Source organism: Lynx canadensis, chromosome D4, assembly GCF_007474595.2.
Source record: "Lynx canadensis isolate LIC74 chromosome D4, mLynCan4.pri.v2, whole genome shotgun sequence".
Classification (NCBI taxonomy): Eukaryota; Metazoa; Chordata; class Mammalia; order Carnivora; family Felidae; genus Lynx; species Lynx canadensis.
The window spans coordinates 24,726,463-24,745,885 of NC_044315.2; the positions used below are offsets into that span (position 1 = coordinate 24,726,463).

Sequence of the window (19,423 nt, forward strand, 5' to 3'; positions counted from 1 at the left end):
TAGGCTCTCAAGATTCAACTTGGTAATTTTTTTTTAATTTAAGCAATCTCTACACCCAACGTGGGGCTCAAACCCATGACCTTGAGATTAAGAGTTGCACGCTCTTCTGTCTGAGCCAGCCCAGGTGCTCTTCAACCTGGGAATTTTTATGTATTATGTTTTCTACTCCCCAATCCCCAGAACTACACACACTCACTGAGAACTAATAATTTTTAATAATTATGTAATATTTCAATTATAGTCAGTTTTATAATAATATGCTTGTTTTGAAAACACAAATTTGTTTCACTGAGATTACTGTATTGGGGAACAACTTGAACATAATGCGAACTTTACATTTGCTTGAGCATTATTACACGAACACAGAAAACTGCACCCATGCACACACCTCAAATATCTCTCAGCTATCTCCATTCCCTGAGTGTTCAGAACTATACCAACTTTCCATCCTTCCACTGCTTCACAGTAAACACAACCTGCAGACCTTCTGAAACCTATTTTCTCAAGCAAATTTCAGGTCTTTCAGGTAAAGTGCCATACTTATTATACTATTTGTGTTTAACCATTTTAACATGTATAAAACTGTGTTACTGTTTTAATTAGATTCCTATCTTTTTTTTTTAACACGTCTCTGATGAAGTTTTTTGACTGTTGTGCACTCCTAATCCCATTCCCCCATAATCCTTGTGGTTTTAATTGTGTACTTAGGCAGAAATTGGTGATTGTTAGGAACATATGATGCATTATAATAGAACTGACTGTATTTACATTCACATTATACATTTTTTTTTAATGTTTGTTTATTTCTGAGACAGAGAGAGACGGAGCATGAGTGGGGGAGGGGTAGAGAGAGAGGGAGACACAGAATCTGAAGCAGGCTCCAGGCTCTGAGCTGTCAGCACAGAGCCCGAGGCAGGGCTCGAACTCATGAACCCTGAGATCACGATATGAGTAGAAATCAGAAGCTCAACCGACTGAGCCACCCAGGCGCTCCTACATTTACATTATAAATGCTAGAGTATGTATGCTCTAATGTACTCTATTTTTCATGTAATGGTTCTATATAAAATTCTTCTATTTGGATTTTTAAAAAAGTAATCTCAGGCACCTGGGTGGCTCACTCAGTTAAGCCTCTGACTCTTGGTTTGGGCTCAGGTCATGATCATGTGGTTTGTGAGTTCAAGCCCCCCCATGGGCTCTGAGCTGACAGTGTGGAGCCTGCTTGGGATCTCTCTCTCTGCCCCTCCCTGCTCTCTGCCTCTCTCGAAATAAATAAATTTTAAAAAATTAAAAACATAATCTCTACATCCAATGTGGGGTTCAAACTCATGACCTTGGGTTCAAGAGTTGCATGCTCTCCTGACGGAGCCAGCCAGGTGACCTCATTTGGATTTTTTTATAGTATAGCATGGACACTGAAGTCATTTACTGGTAGCCATTTTAAATGAGAGAAAGCTTTTATCATTTAACTTTCTTACTTTTCATAAATGTTTCTCTAAATAGAAATATTACTTTGTTTTTTACATATTTAAAAATCATGCATCCAACGTCCAATGATACCCTTAATTTCTTTAATTAGAAATACAGCTCAGAGGAGTGCCTGGATGGCTCAGTTGGTTGAGTGTCGGACTTCAGCTCAGGTCACAATCTCATGGTTTGTAGGTTTGAGCCCCGCGTCAGGCTCTGTCCTGACAACTCAGAGCCTGGAGCCTGCTTTGGATTCTGTGTCTCCCTCTCTCTCTGTCCCTTCCCTGCTCATGCTCTCTCTCTCACAAATGAATAAACATTAACAAAATTTTTTAATAAAAAAAATACAGCTTATAAACAATTACTTTATTTTCATAATTTTATTAAATGATCTGCACAGAACTCAGTAACATGCACAGATCTAAAGTGATTTCAGAATGTTGGTATCTAATTGTGCAAATAATACCTTTCCCCATTATTCTTTAACTTCCATTTCATCATAGTTAAGCTGTATAAATTATATTACAAAAAATAATAAAGTTATAAAACAGTAAGCTTGAATCTATTTCAACACTATATATTCTGTTCAATTGAACATAATTTCTGGTTTTTACTCATACTGTTTTGATAACTGTTTTTTAACATAGTTTAAATTTTGACTAGACAATTATATTCCCAGGATATTCAATTTCTGTTATCTTGTTTATTCTTCAAGGTGAGTTTCACCATTTCTTGAACACTATACAGTACTCATAAGAGATCTATTTGGTTTATCACTGACACTTATTAACAGGGAAAACTGTTTATTGGCCTTAATTTTGTCTGTTCAGAAGATTTTCTCTTATTCATATCTTTCTATATGTCTTTTATTATTTATAATTTCTTTTGCATAAGCTTCATATTAAAAACTTAACACACAGGGGCGCCTGGGTGGCTCAGTTCATGATCTCATGGTTCATGAGTCCGAGCCCCACGTCAGGCTCTGTGCTGACAGCTCAGAGCCTGGAGCCTGCTTCAGATTCTGTGTCTCCCTCTCTCTGCTCCTCCCCCACTCATGTGTGCGTGCTCTCTCTCTCTCCCCCCTCTCTCAAAAATAAATAAAGCTTAAAAAAAAATTTAAAAACTTAACACACACTTCCTTTTCTGTTATGAGTGGAAAATCTTCATAGAACTTTCAAGGTAAGTATCATTAGGTATACATAATCAGGAGTGCAACTGATGTGGGGAGGGGCTTCACATAGCATCTACTTTACTAATCTGATTATTTCTAATCATTTTTGAGTGATTTCCTTGGCTTCCTGCTGGTGAACTACTGCCAAAGTTTAGAGTGGCAACAAAAGTATAAGGAGTTGGGGGGCGCCTGGGTGGCGCAGTCGGTTAAGCGTCCGACTTCGGCCAGGTCACGATCTCGCGGTCCGGGAGTTCCGCGGTCCGGGAGTTCGAGCCCCGCGTCAGGCTCTGGGCTGATGGCTCAGAGCCTGGAGCCTGTTTCCGATTCTGTGTCTCCCTCTCTCTCTGCCCCTCCCCCGTTCATGCTCTGTCTCTCTCTGTCCCAAAAATAAATAAACGTTGAAAAAAAAAAAAAAAGTATAAGGAGTTGGGGAGAAGGGGAGAAGGAAAACCCAAAATAATAAGCATTCTCCTCTAATAATTAAAAAGAGAATCTTAAGCAAGGTCTATTCTTATTTTCCTGCTGAATGTAGTCCAGTACTTTAGAAGAACGGAAATTTCAAGCTTTCTCTTACCCAAATAGTCATAAACCTGTATAATACTAAGGTGCTGTAAGAGTGACTTGTAATAATAAAATTATCAGAAACAATTCAATTTGTATCACTCTGAGAAAATTTTTAATTTTGTTGAGTTAATAAATCATAGATCTTGAAAAATTATCTTCAAATATTTTTTAAGGTTAACTTTTAATTCTAAAAACACACAAATCACTTACTTTCACCTTCCTGAAGCATTTTCAATAACTGTGCATTTCTTGCCTTTACTTCTTTATACTTTGCCTAATAGTCAAAGAAAAAAGATTTAATTTTTTAAAAGTAAATAATGTAATTAATGATTTACTATGAATTATGAAGTTATGAATTCTAGGCTTGCTGAAAGACAAGAATTACTTTTGAAAAAGGAAAATGTATTCATAACTGTCTACTCCTAAATTAAATCCCTGGTACAATAACAGAAATTAATGTTATAGGATATTGAAAAATCAAGAAGAGAGAGGTAAAACTGGACAAAATTTGGGACTAAATTTTCCTGGAGTCTTTCTCTTTTTTTCCTTAAATAAAATCCTTACACAATTCAAAATAATTAGGTAAAAACAAAGAAAAATGATTCACAGCTCTAGACCAAGACTGTCCAGTACTATACTAGAACTTTCTGTATCTGTTCTATACCTGCCACTGTCCAAAATGTGGCTACTAAACTACTGAAAAAGTGCCTAGGTACACTCACATAGTGGTTACTCAATTGTACAGTGCAGTACTATGTCTTCTCACTTACTATTTCACTAACTATATATTGTTAAAGTAAATTTGGATGGTATGAATTAATAATTTACTGAAATACCTTCCAATTCTTTTTCTATTTTTCTAAATGACTTAGCTTCTTCTCATACTACATAATGGCACAATTATATACTTATGAACAAGAGGAACTGTGTTCCCACATTAACATCTTTATTCCAGGGAATTTGCCCACTCCACTACACTTATTCAACATATCTTAAATGGACTTAATTATTTATGGCACAATTATATACTTATGAACAAGAGGAACTGTGTTCCCACATTAACATCTTTATTCCAGGGAATTTGCCCACTCCACTACACTTATTCAACATATCTTAAATGGACTTAATTATTTATAAATATTTAACATATTAGTACATTAGACATAACACTATATTTAATACAGTATGGAAAAACAAGAGATCAGCGAAAGAAAGCAGATCAGTATAAGAAACTTGTCACTTCTTCTCTTAACATGTACATAGGTAAGTACAGAAGTTACCGATTCAAAAATCTTTCTTATAAAACATATTTAATGTATTTTAAATCAAGTTCAATAAAGATAAAAATGGTTTTTACTAAATACTCTATTCAGTAAATTGCTGATAACAAACCAGTAATGATACTCAGTAATAACTGCAGTCAGTACATTGAACAGAAGTAAATACCACAGTAAATATAAAAGGAATAGAACTTCTGAGAATCTTAGAAATGAATGAGGGCAGTAAGTCAGATGGACACATGGAAATATGAAGGGGAAAACCATACAAAGTCAACTATAAGTATAATCACTATGAATATAGAAATATATCCCCTAAGAATATGAAACTGTAAGAAATTCTCTCAAGGCTTTAATCAATGTTAATATCTTGCTAAAGGCTACCTCAGCTCAAGCCTTTTGTCCAAGGTATAGATCAGTGTACACAGAAACACCTCTTATTCCAGCCTTAGAGTCTAAAGTCAGCTCATAAAGCAAAAATCGCAAATGAGCAAAATTACCCGTGAAAAATCTTTATATTGCCCATAAAAATAGCATATATAGTTTTGTACATATAACCCTGAATAGCAAATGTATTGATAAAAACAAAATGTATAACACATGTGCCATGCAATTTGTAAGAGCACAAATGAAACATATAGTGCCTTATTAGTATTTTTAATTTCGTGAAAAAGAGAGCACTTAAGTTAAATGATACATACATTGTGAGTCAACTGTGTTCAGCTACATCCTGAACATCTATGCCTACACAGCTATTTCAAACTAAGCATATACAAAATGGGGTATTAGTTCCCACTGCCCAAACCAGCTGAAAATGTGCTCTTCCTCTCACACTCAATACCTGTTCATTGTTTTACCAGACTACCTTCACTCAAGGCTTCAGCCATGTGCATTATTCTCCCACAAAACAATTCTCATGCCACTTCCCTTTCTAAAGACCTTTACTAAAATCCAAATGCCTTCAGGCAGCCATTAGAATAGAAGACATCTGCAAATGACATATCTGATAAAGGGTTACTGTCCATATAAAGAAATGATACAACTCAAGATCCCCGAAAACAAATAATCCAATTAAAAAATGGGCAGAAGACACTTCTCCAAAGAAGACATACAGATAGCTAACAGACACGTGAAAAGATGCTCAACATCACTAGTCATCAGGAAAGTGCAAAACCACAATGACAGATCACCTCACACCTGTCAGAATGGCTAACTTAACAACAAGAAACAAGTGTTGGTAAGGATGTGGAGAAAAAAGAACCCTCTTGCACTGTTGTTGGGAATGCAAGCTGGTGCAGCTTGGAAAACAGATGGAGGTTCCTCAAAAAATTAAAAACAGAACTACCCTATAATCCAGGAATTGCACTTGTGGGGATTTACCCAAAAAATACAAAAACACTACTTCAAAGGGATACATGCACCCCTATGTTTATTGCTGCATTATTTACAATAACCAAACTATGGAAGCAGCCTAAGTGTCCATTGATAGATGAATGGATAAAGAAGATGTGGTGAGTGTGTGTGTGCATCTATCTATCTATCTATCTATCTATCTATCTATCTATCTATAATGGAATATTATTCAGCTATAAAAAAGAATGAAATCTTGCCATTTGCAACAACAGGGATGGAGCTAGAAAGTTTAATGCTAAGTGAAATAAGTCAGTCAATCAAACACCATATAATCTCACTCATAAGTGAAATTAAAAAAAACAAACAAATGAGCAAAGGGGAAAAAAGAGAGACAAACCAAGAAACAAACTCTTAACTACAGAGAACAAATTGATGATTACCAGAGGGGAGATGGGTGGGGGATGGGGGAAACAGGTGATGGGGATTAAAGAGTACACCCACCATGATGAAAAATATAAAATTAAATAAATAAAATTTAAAAAAACAAAGCTTCATAAATTATGAGCAGGAAAAAAAAAAGAACTGCAGTTAGAACCACTAGATCGGTGCTACATGAATATATACTTCAATTCTTATCTAAAAACTTGGCCTAAATATATTTATAAGATATAGATGTATATAGTACCTGACAATTTCTTTTTACCTAGGGCCCAGATTGATGTGAATAAATATAAACTAAATGTTAAAAGCTGTCACCAGAAGGGAAATGTTCCATTAAAAGAATTACATCAAAGAACAAAAAGGTACTTAAATTTCTTGGCTTATATATATTTTTTGTTTAGCCATGGTCGACTAAAATTTTACTGCTTTCAATAGTAACTTTAAATTTTAATTTTCAGTTATAAATTCATTTGATGAATAAAAAAAAATCTGTTGGACTCAAGTTGCTAAGATCTTGTTAAGAATTTCTGCATGTTTGCTCATGGCTGATATTGCTCTGTGGTTTTACCTTCCTGTAATAAAATAAATAAATAAAATAAAATCCAATTGCCTTCAAATACTGACCCCAAATAACATCTCCAATATAACCTTTTACAACTTTCCATTTCTCTAAATTTCAGCAACAATATATTTCTTACCATTTCCATGCCTTTGTAGGTACTGTCTCTACCTGGAAACACCATCTCTTCTGTGAAAAGCTTAGCAATTTTCAATAGCAGCAACTAATTCAGTATTATTTCTGTGATTTGGGAGCACTCTGTCAAATCTCTATAAATTCTACAATGTACTACAACTATTTACATGTGTATCTTCCTCATTAGACTATGAGCTTCTTGGTAGCTCATATTTGTATTTCTTCTCTGTGCCTGGCACAGAGGAGAAAAGGAAAAGGAAAATATAAACCACAAGGAGAAAGCTAAGGGAGATGGGTGGATGCAGTCCAAAAAGGTTTTAGCAGGGATGATTCCTAAAGGCATAAGTAGAGGAGAAAGGGAAATGTAAGAACCATCAGAGCTCGAACTTGAGTTATCATTTTTTTCACCATTGCATATGTGGGGCCCAGAAAAGCACCTGGCACATTATAGGCACTCAACAGATAACTGTTGAATGAATAAATATTAGTCAAAAAACAATGACACTTGAGATGAATAAGAGATTAAAAAAAAAAAGCCTAAGGAAGCAAATCAAAGAATAATATGCAGGTTTGTGGTTAAAATAAACTGTATAAATAACAAATGTTGACAAGGATGTAGAGAAATTGGAACCTTCATGTATTTTGGTGATGGGAATGTAAAATGTTGCAGGTGCTATGGAAAACAATATGGCAGTTTCTCCAAAAGTTAAACATATAATTACCATGTGATCCAACAATTCTACTTTTAGGTATATACCCAAAAACTAAAAGCAGGGACTCAAATACTTGTACACTAATGTTCATGGCAGCATTGTTCACAATAGTCAGATGGTGGAAACAATGCAAATGTCCACAAACGGATGAATAAACAAGATGTAGTATATACATACAATGGACAATTCAGCCATAAAAGGAATGAAATTCTGATAAATGCAAAAAACATGGATGAAACTTGAAAACATTATGCTAAGTGAAATAAGCCAGACACACAAAGACAAAAATTATATAATTCCATTTATATGAAGTACCCAGAATAAAGCAAATTCATTGGAATTACAGGTAACCAGTAGCTGCAACAAAAGAAGAACAGGAGTTATTTAATGGGTACAGAATTTGCTTGGGATGATGAAAAAGTTCTGGAAGTAGATAGTGGTTATTCACATAGCACTGTGAAGATAATTAATGCCAATAAATTGTATACTTAAAAATGGTTAAAATGGAAAATTTAATGTTATATATATTGTAACACGAGAAGAAAATTACACTGTCATTCAGATTTTATATCATTAATGAGAGTTTAAAAACCTGAACAGTAGAAATGTTATTTCTATTAATCAAATATTACACATATTTACATATAAGAAAAACAGAAAAGTACCATGTAAGAGAATTATTTTAGTTTACAACAGTAAATAAATACAAACCTCCCATTGAGTGATCACATTTTTCAGCTTCTGGATTTCAGCATCTTTCCTTTCAAGTTCCAACTTTAGTCTTTCAATTCTTCCATCTTTCAGAACTACTTCCTAAGAGAGAAAAACACTATTTTAGAACTAAGATAGTTCTACCATTTCTGGTTTACAATATTTACAATATTTGTGAACGTTTAAGAGGAAAAAGCCTGATTTTTCCCAATTTTAATTCATTTTCTAAAGCAACCCTAAACCGTTGACTACATTTCCACTTCTACTCAATTATAATTGTAATTATTACAGTAAAAGCAAATAAGATATTTATGATTAATCTCAAACTACAAGCATAACAGAATATCAAACTTTGAAATATTTCTATACTGGGATAAACATATTAAAAGTGCTCTGTGACGGGGCGCCTAGGTGGCTCAGTTGTTTTGAGCATCTGGCTTCAGCTCAGGTCATGCTCTCACAGTTCTTGAGTATGTAAAGCCCCATGTAAAGCTCTCTGCTGACAGCTCAGAGCCTGGAGACTGTTTCAGATTCTGTGTCTCCTTCTCTGTCTCTGTCCCCTTCCCTGTTCATGTTCTGTCTGTCTCTCTCTCTCAAAAATAAATAAAACATTAAAAAAAAAGTGCTCTGTGACAAGTTGCTATTAGTCTATCTTTAAAACTCAAAAGAATTCAAAATGTACTTATAATTTAAGTATTTTATAAGTATTATAATTTATACTTATTTTATAATTTATATTTTATACTTGATTATAAAATATAATAAGTAACAAATAATAATAGAACCCCAAAATTAACAGCTTTTCTGTATATCAGCAATTACTAGGCAGAAAATACAACTAGAAAAACCAATTCCTCTTCAGTAGCTATAAAAAATACCCCTAGAGGCACCTGGGTGGCTCAGTCGGTTAAGCATCCAACTCCTGATTTCAGCTCAGGTCATGGCCCCACATTGGGCTCGCACTGAGCATGGACCTGCTTGGGATTCTCTCTCTCCCTCTCTCTCTGCCCCTCCCCCTGCTGATGTACGCACATGCTCTCTCTCAAAATAAACATTTAAAAAGTATACCTCTAAAATTAAAATTCAGAAATGTTTAGGATCTATAAAGAAAATTATAAAATACCAAAGAGGACATGGAACAAAGTATGTTTGTAGATGAGAAGACTAAATATTATTTAGGTAGTTCAATAAAATTTCAATTGAAATTCCAGTCAAAACTTCATCCAGGAGAATACAGAACAGAAACAAAACGTTAATGCAATGAAGAGGAATTTGTCTACCGAATAATTGTACACTATACTGCAAAAATAACTAAAGTAGTGTGGTCAGGGCACCTAGGTAGACAGAGCCATTGTGCTAGAAAAGAAATTCCAGAAAGAGACTTAAGATATAAGAATGTTTTTTTAATGTTTATTTATTTCTGATAGAGAGAGACAGACCATGAGTAGGGGAGGGACAGAGAGGGAGACACAGAATCTGAAGCAGGCTCCAGGCTCTGAGCTGCCAGCACAGAGCCCCACACGGGGCTCGAACCCCCGAACTGTGAGATCGTGACCTGAGCCGAAGTCGGGCACTTAACTGACTGAGCCACCCAGTCGCCCCTAAAATGATTATTTCATTTAATTTGCACAGTTAACTAGAAGTTGGTACATGTTATCTCCAGTTTGTAGATTCAGTGGGAAAAAATGACAATTTTATTCACCTGGAGAAAACTACTGATAATTTGTTGTGGTCCTGCTTTTCTAATGATATATACTTTTTTCCTCCAATAATGTGGAAACCGTTCTATGGACCACTTTTTAGCTAAATAAATATGGTGAGCATTTTGAGTTATTAAGTAATAATTCTTATACATTAAATAATTGAGTATTTTAAAACACTAAATTGCTTTCGGTTACCCACATTGAGAAAAAAAAATATTTTAAATGTACCAGTTTGAGATAACATTTCTTTGCTTACTGGCGAAATTGTGTACTTTCTCATGTTTATTGGTTATATGCCTGTCATATGGTTGTGACTGTTTTTTCCAGTTTCTCATTTACCTTTTGATTTTGTTATAGTATTTTTGTGGAAATTTTTCATCAAGTTAAATCTATCAGTCTTTTCCTTTCAGTTTCTTCTCTTTGGTATGTTCAGAAGTACTTTCCTACTCAAAGATGATAGATATTCATCTAGATTTTCATTTTTTCAAAACTAGAATAGTAATTCATATTATTCCATACTCAATATAAAACAATTTTGATAAAAGGAAATTTTAGTTTTTTTAAATGTTTATTTATTTTGAGAGAGAGAGAGAAAGCAGGAGAAGGGCAGAGAAAAAGGGAGAAAGAATCCCAAGCAGGCTTCACACTGTCAGCACAGAGCCTGATGCGGGGCTCGAACTTACAGACTGTGAGATCATGACCTGAGCCAGCTGAGCCACCCAGGTACCATAATAAAAAGAAATTTTTAAATGATAAAGTGAAATTTCTATAATCTCACAAGAATAAATCTCCTAAGAGTTATTACATTTTTAGTGTATATCCTTCCAAATTTCTTCTTTGCATATGGTATCATAATATTAAGACCCTGTGAATGTTTTATAGTTCTATATCATTTTTAGTGATTTTGGAGTTTTCAGTTTTGTGAATTTACCACGTGTTTAGCCTGTATCCTGTTGTTGGGCATTTAAATTGATGTCCAGGGGTGCCTGGGTGGCTCAGTAGGTTAAGCATCCAGCTCCTGGTTTCAGCTTAGGTCAGGTTATGATCTTATGGTTTGTGGCTTTGAGTCTGCTGTCAGTACAGAGCCTGCTTGGGATTCTCTCTCCCCCTTTCTATTTGTCCCTTCCCTGCTCACTATCTCCCCCTCCACCTCTCAAAGTAAATAAACGTTTAAAAATAATAGGGCTGCCTGGCTGGCTCAGTTGGTTAAGTGTCTGACTTCAGCTCAGGTCATGATCTTGCAGTGTGGGAGTTTGAGCCCCACATCAGGCTCTGTGCTGACAGCTTGGAGCCTGGAGCCTGCTTCAGATTCTGTGTCTCCCTCTCTCTCTCTCTGCCCTCCTCTTCTCAAAAATAAACATATATATATATAATAAATTGAAGTCCAGTTTTTTTGTTGTAATAAGTCTTCAGTGAACACTCTGATATTCTCCCCACCTCACTTATCTATTGAAGGTAAATTCCTAGAAGTGCAGTTCTTGGGCCTAATATATATATGTCTAATTTGGATCCACTCCCCTTATTCCTTAAACTAGAATCTTGAAGCCTATCATCCTCACCTGCCACATTCAACCCCCAATAAATACTGTAGATTCTGCTCCCAAATAGTTTTTCCTATGATATACTTCTATCTATCTAAACTTCTAATCTCAGGCATAATCTTTTCTGACTTGGGTTTGCAGTTGTTATTAAAGGGTCTTTATACCTTTCCTACCCACTCTAATCCATTTTCCACAGCAGTCAAAGTGATCCCTGAAAAACATAAATGTAACATAAATATAAATCTGATAGTCCTGCTCAAAATCTTTCACTGCTTCACAAGGCCCTCCAAGATTAGGCCTCTGTCTTCTACTATCTTCCCCCTCACTAAACTCCAACCATACTGGCCTCTTTCCCCTTCAAATTCAGGCTCTCTCCTGCCTCAGAGCCTTTAAACATACTGCTCTTTCTACTTGGAAATCTCTTACCTCTACTTTTTGCTTAACCAGTTCCTTCCCATCTCTCAAAGTTCATCTCTTTTTTTTTTTTTTTCCAAAGTTCATCTTAAGTGTCACTACCTCAGAGAACACTTCCCTGATCCACCAGGGAATAGTCCACATTATTCCCTTTATAGCACTGTGCTGCTTTTCTTCATGGCTTAAAACCTTGCACTGATGTTATATCTGCCTCCTCTGGGACAAGTCCCAGAGAGCAAGAGTCAGTACACACAGCACCTAGCAGTTAGGTGTAGAGTTTCTGTAGAGTAAGTAATGTTGCCACATTAGTCATTAGATAAATAGAACCAATTTATACTCTTATGTGACTGTAAGATGATTTTTTGCATTTAAATTTGTTTTGGTATGTGGTGCAGGATGGCAGGGATTTATTTAACTTGATTTTTTCCCCAGTTAGCCATTTATCCTATAACCTACATTTGTTCTGTAATTCAGCCTTTTCTCACTTCTTTAAAATACCGTAAGTATGTTACAATAAATTCTTATATTCCCTGCTCATGCTCTGTCTCTCTCTGTCTCAAAAATAAATAAACATTAACAAAAAAATTTTTTAAATAAAAAAATATATTTTTCTCAATGTGGGTAACTGAAAGCAATTTAGTGTTTTAAAATACTCAATTATTTAATGTATAAGAATTATTACTTAATAACTCAAAATGCTCACCATATTTATTTAGCTAAAAAGTGGTCCATAGAACGGTTTCCACATTATTGGAGGAAAAAAGTATATATCATTAGAAAAGCAGGACCACAACAAATTATCAGTAGTTTTCTCCAGGTGAATAAAATTAAGGTCATTTTTTCCCACTGAATCTACAAACTGGAGATAACATGTACCAACTTCTAGTTAACTGTGCAAATTAAATGAAATAATCATTTTAAATAATGTTTAATATATGTTAACCTCTCAAGTACTAATTTTTGCTATTATCATTTCTCCACTTTACAGAAAAATACTGTTTTTTTTTTTAATGTTTTATTTATTTTTGACAGAGAGAGAGTCAGAGCATGAGCGGGGGAGAGGCAGAGAGCGAGGGAAACACAAAATCCGAAGTAGACTCCAGGCTTTGAGCTGTCAGCACAGAGCCCGACGTGGGGCTCGAACTCACAGACCACGAGATCATGAGCTGAGCCGAAGTCTGACCCTCAACTGACTGAGCCACCCAGGCGCCCCGAGAAAATCATGCTGTTTTAATGTACATTCATTTTTATAAAATCCTGTATTTCAAGAAATAACTTTAAAAAATATCTTCTAAGTAGAAAATATTATACTATAATGAAGATACAAGGATGTAGAAGATAAAGTCCATGTCTACAAGGGATTTGTAATCTGTTATAATAAAAATGTGCTCTGTGAAATGTGCCATAAGAAAAACAAAATGCTGTATAGTAAGAAAAAGAAGGAAAGATCACATCCAGATTTTCTATGTTTCGCGTGTAGGGTGGGGCAGTGAGAGAAAGCTTCACAGAGAAGATAGCATGTGACATGAACCTTGAGCAAAGCTAGGGAGGCTTGAGCATTCTGTGACAGGTATGCTCTGCTCTAGCTATGAGAAAATCTGGGAAAGAATATAGTTGGAGTTAATTAGGTTGAAACTATATCACAGAACAATGCTTTCCAACTTATATGACAGTGACCCACATTAAGGAATGTTTTAGATCATGACCCAGAATGCACATACATGTCAGTGTATGTATGTATATGTTGTGTATGTGTACATATATGCATTGGAACAAATTTCATAAAATACGAGTAGGTAGATGGTTTATATACTCTTGACACTTTTTTTCTATTATCTACTATATTTTTCTACTATCTATCTATAAATCTACTAAATTGATTTCTGGACCTGTAAAATGAGTTGGAACTCTCAGTTTGAAAAGCACAGACTGAGGACTTTACATATCAGGTCAAGGACATTGTACTTGATTCAACAGACATTGACATTTAAGGGCTTGTGTGGCATGGCGGAAGTCACACTTTTTAAAAAGCCATCTGGTGGCAGTTTATAAGAGGAATTACACCTACCATTAGAAGGCAGGAGGCAGGAAGACTTGTCAAAAATTACTGAAATAATACCAGTAAGACATAATGAGGGCCTAAATTAGAAAAGTATTCATGAAAATAGAAGAGAAGATAGATTTGAGAAATATTTCAACGATTAAAAACTCCCAAACCCTGAAAAACAGAAAAGTAGTAAAAGAAGTTTAGAGTCTAGATATCTGGATAAAATGACAGAACCAAAAACAGGAATGATGGAAGTCAAGCCAAATGTTTGGTTTGGAGAGTAAATGATGGGCATGAGTTTGGACATAGTGAGTATGGGTATCAACTGAACAAAAGAGCAAGATATACCACAAGGGCAATTAATAAAACAGAGCCCTCAAGTCCATAAGACCAGGAGTGGATGATCTACCCAATGCTGGTAACGTTATGGACAATCTAGTAAGCTCATACCCTGCTACTAGAAGACAATGTTGATACACATCAAGAGCAACACAGATGTTTATATCCTTTGATTTAATTATAATTACTACTTTTAAGAATTTATTTCAAGGAGGGGTGCCTAGCTGGCTCAGTTGGTGAAGTGTGTAGCTCTTGATTTGGGGGTTATGTGTTCGAGCTCCACATTGGGTGTAGACATTACCTAAAATAAAATCTTTAAAAAAAATTGCAAGAAAATAATTCATCAAAAAAATTAAACATAAGAAGATGTTCAATGAATATCAAGTGACCAATTCTCAACCATCTAAATATTCAATAATAGGGCAATGAATGACCAAGTGAATTATACTGTCTTGATTTGACAATATAATGCATGGTTTACAAAAGGGGCTACAAAACTGTATTCCCTATTGTTATAATTATTTTTAAATACTCATGCATGTGGTATTTTCCTAGAAAAGCAGTATTCAAAAATGAGACATGTTGTGTTAAGGATGGTTGAATTAGGAGGGGATGCCTGGATGGCTCAGTTGGTTAAGTGCCTGACCCTTGATTTTGGCTCAGGTCATGATGTCAAGGTTTGTGGGTTCGAGCCCCATGTCAGGTTCTGCGCTGACAGTGTGGAGCCTGCATGGAATTCTCTCTCTCCCTTTCCCTCACCTGCTCATGCTCTCTTTCAAAATAAATAAATCAACTTTAAAAAAAAAATGGTTAGGGACATCTGGCTGGCTCAGTCAGTAGAGCACATGACTCTTAATCTCAGGATCATGAGTTCAAGCCCCATGCAGGCGTGGAGCCTACTTAAAAAAAATACAATAAAATAAATTAAAAAGATGGGGCGTCTGGGTGGCTCAGTAGGTTAAGCATCCGACTTCGGCTCAGGTCACGATCTCGTGGTTTGTGGACTTGAGCCCCGCATCAGACTCTATGCTGACAGCTTAGAGCCTGAAGCCTGCTTCGGATTGTGTCTCCCTCTCTCTCTCTGCCCCTCCTCTGCTCACGCTCAGTCTCTGTCTCTCTCTCAAATAAAACATTAAAAATTTTTAAAAAACAGAGGTTTATTAGGATTGACTTATTTTCTACCTTTGAAAATTCCTGGCATATTAATGTATAATAAAAGAGGATTTTCACCTTGGCAAAAAGAAGAGTTTTCTTTTTCTGAGAAAGGAGCACAATGGAGAGAGGAAGGAGGTAAAGAGAGAAAAGTATTTTTTATTTAAAACAAAAATTTTTTTTTAACGTTTATTTATTTTTGAGACAGAGAGGGGGAGGGTCAGAGAGAGGGAGACACAGAATCTGAAACAGGCTCCAGGCTCTGAGCTGTCAGCACAGAGCCCGACGTGGGGCTCGAACTCATGGACCGCGAGATCATGACCTGAGCCAAAGTCAGCCGCTTAACAGACTGAGTCACCCAGGCGCCCTGAGAAAAGTATTTTTTTTTTAACGTTTTATTTATTTTTGAGACAGAGAGAGACAGAGCATGAACGGGGGAGGGGCAGAGAGAGAGGGAGACACAGAATCGGAAGCAGGCTCCAGGCTCTGAGCCATCAGCCCAGAGCCCGACGCGGGGCTCGAACCCACAGACCGCGAGATCGTGACCTGAGCTGAAGTCGTCCACTTAACCGACTGAGCCACCCAGGCGCCCCAGAAAAGTATTTTTTAAATGGTCTCAATCTTTTTCTTTTCCCCGTTACACTCAATGATATACTATGAGAAAATCTTAATTTTTTTAATTTTGAAAATTTTTGCATATGCAGAAGTAGTCTATAATGACACACGTAAGGTAAAAAGAAAATAACCTGAAGGCAGATTAAGAAGTTGAACATTACTTTGGCATTCCCTTCCCTCCTGAGAATATCCACTATTATGAATTTTGTATTGTCTTTCTCTTCCTTTGCTACCTCTTTTACTGCATATATCTGTATCTCCAAACAATATATTAAATTTACTATTTTTTGAAATATATATAAATGGCATCAAACTATTTGGTGACTTGCTTTACTCATTAAACATTGTGTTTTTGATATTCATCCATGTTGCTATGTGTAACAGTAGCCCACTGATTTCTCCTATCCATTTGGTTATTACAAACAACTGACTTTTGAACATTCATCTTGAACATGTCCCCAGGGTTTAATCTTAGGATAGAATTTCTAGAAAATGTGGTCTGCCCATCATCTTCAATGTTAGTGGAATTAGAGAGAGACTGGTGAAACAGCCCAAACTTTTAGCTATAAAATGAATTAAAATTGGAGGATCTAATGTACAAAATGGTGATTATGGTTGATAACACTATACTGAATAATTGACCTTTTAAGAGGCTAGAACTTAAATAGTCTAAGAAAAAAAAGGAAATGTGAGGTGATAAATGTGTTAATTAACAAGATGGGAGGAAACTTCCCACAATGTTTAGGTACAGCAAATCATCATGATGTGCATCTTAAATATCTTACAATTTTATATGTCAATTAAAACTCAATAAAGTTGAAACAAATATTGTTGCATCTTTAACATAAATAAAAAGTTAATACCAAATTGTTTTCCAAAATGGTTATACCAATTTATACTATACCACTAGCAGTATGTTACTGTTGTTCTATACCCTTAATAATACTGAGTACTGTCTTAATTCCTAACACTCGTCTTCAAATTCACTCAGTTTTTCCTAGGCACTGTAGTGAAATTATTATCACATATTTTGTTCTCTGCTCAAAACTTTCAAAAATTCTTTACTGTCTATTGACTAAACCAGAAATCAGACCTTTAAATCCTCCACAATACTTTCTAACCCACCTTATCAAGCTTATACCATACTCAATGGTCCTTCTGTTTTAATTGAACTGGTTTAACTTCATTGCCTCCATATTTTTACTCATGGCCTTCTAGTTTCTTCTCCCTCACCTGTGCATAATCAAATTCTACTTTTACATTCCAATACAAAAGCCATTTTCTCCTAAGAAAGCCATCTCTGGGGGCGCCTGGGTGGCGCAGTCGGTTAAGCGTCCGACTTCAGCCAGGTCACGATTTCGCAGTCCGTGAGTTCGAGCCCCGCGTCGGGCTCTGGGCTGATGGCTCAGAGCCTGGAGCCTGTTTCCGATTCTGTGTCTCCCTCTCTCTCTGCCCCTCCCCCGTTCATGCTCTGTCTCTCTCTCTCCCAAAAATAAATAAATGTTGAAAAAAAAAATTAAAAAAAAAAGAAAGCCATCTCTGATCTCCATTCTTGCGAATTAGTATGGCACTTTACCAGCATATATCCTTTTTTGGACATACCATTTTCTACCTTGTACAAAAATAATTATATATTAAATAAGTACAGTGTACAACCTGGTCTGATAAACATTTTAAGTCATAACTGTTAATTAATCATAACTCCTAATAACAGTACACGAAAGGCAGGTAATTTCATCTCAATGTAACACAGCTGGTAAGCTACAGAAGCTATAGTTTGTGTTATTAGGTCTGTTTGATTTCAAAGACTGTTGATCTACTCTACTGCACTGTCACTTTAGTTTTACTAGACCATTAATGTTACTTAATCATTTAAGTGAACTTATATATGCCCAAATTTGTTCTACAAAGGGTTCTGAGACACTTATTTGTTGAAATACACTTAATATAATTTTTTCTACACAAAAATGATCTGAAATGACTTAAAAAAAATAAGATACGGACCACAAAGGGGAAAATCATGGTCAATGAAAAAAGAAACACATATGCTAATGATAAATGTTAACATAGTTTCTCAGACTATACATAAGATTTGACAGTCAAGGCAAGACAGGAATATATTAAAATTCAACACTAGAAAGGAAGAAATTCACAAGTGCTTCTGGGCAGACAAGGATTTCCTGCTACTAAGGTGAAAATAGAGGGGTGCCTGCCTGGGTGGCTCCATCAGTTAAGCGCCTGACTTCAGCTCAGGTCATGTTCTCACCATCCGTGAGTTCGAGCCCCACATCAGGCTCTGTGCGGACAGCTCATAGCCTGGAGTCTGCTTCAGGTTCTGTCTCCCTCTCTCTCTGCCCCTCCCCCATTCACGCTCTCTCTCAAAAATAAACATTAAAAATTAAGAAAAAAAGAAAATAGATATCGTGGAATTACGTTAGTGTTATTTATAAACCATCTTACTGCTACATTAGAATAAAAAGTTCTTAAAGGTCTGACTTCTTCTACGTCTCTCTATAACACAACACAGTAGGTGTTTAATTTGTTAAATGACTATCTTAATGAAACAAATAGATAATGTCAACAGAAGAGTAAAAGGATAGGAAACAGGCTTTCAGAATTTGGAACAGCTAGGGTGCTTGAGTGCCTCAATGGGTTAAGCACCCAACTCTTGATTTCAGGTCAGGTCATGATTTCACAGTTCGTGAGACTGAGCCCCATTTCCAGCTTTGTGCTGATGGCTCGGAGCCTGCTTAGATTCTCTCTCTGTCCTTCCCCTGCTTGCGTGCTCTCTCTCAAAATAAGTGAGTAAATTTTTTTAAAAAGTTAGAATTTGGAACAGCCACTGTACGAATCTTTCAAAGTCAAAATGTACAGATTTGTTATATCATTATATTGCATACCTGAAACTAATATAACATTGTGTACTAATTATACTTCAATTAAAGAGAGAGAGAGATGAACCAAAGGCCTGTTAAGTAGAAATGAAGATATGGCAAAAGTTACATAGCACTTATTTTCAGAGGAGAACATTACACTGTTTTTAAAAAAACAGGTTGTCCAGCAATACCTGGAAGCCCAGGAATTAAATCAAAATAGAGGAAGTAGGTAATATTGTGAAAGGCAATGCTGTGCATCTGAAAGGGAAGAAGAGAAAATCAAGGAGGAAGGTGTTTGTGGGCACAATACTGAAATTACTACAAGTTCCAGGCTAGGAACAGTTA

At 35.8% G+C, this 19,423-nt stretch overlaps 1 protein-coding gene across 4 annotated transcripts in view; it reads right to left on the reverse strand.

Annotated features, from left to right (window-relative positions):
• The window catches only part of GKAP1 (G kinase anchoring protein 1), an 86,221-nt gene that overhangs the window by 4,557 nt on the left and 62,241 nt on the right, over window positions 1-19,423 (reverse strand). For all 4 annotated transcript variants that reach the window (XM_030293775.1, XM_030293772.1, XM_030293773.1 and 1 more), the window contains 2 exons: window positions 8,392-8,493; window positions 3,413-3,476 (listed from right to left, as the gene is read on the reverse strand). In XM_030293775.1, coding sequence (XP_030149635.1) covers window positions 3,413-3,476; window positions 8,392-8,493 — 166 coding nt within the window. The remainder of the gene's footprint in view (window positions 1-3,412; window positions 3,477-8,391; window positions 8,494-19,423) is intronic.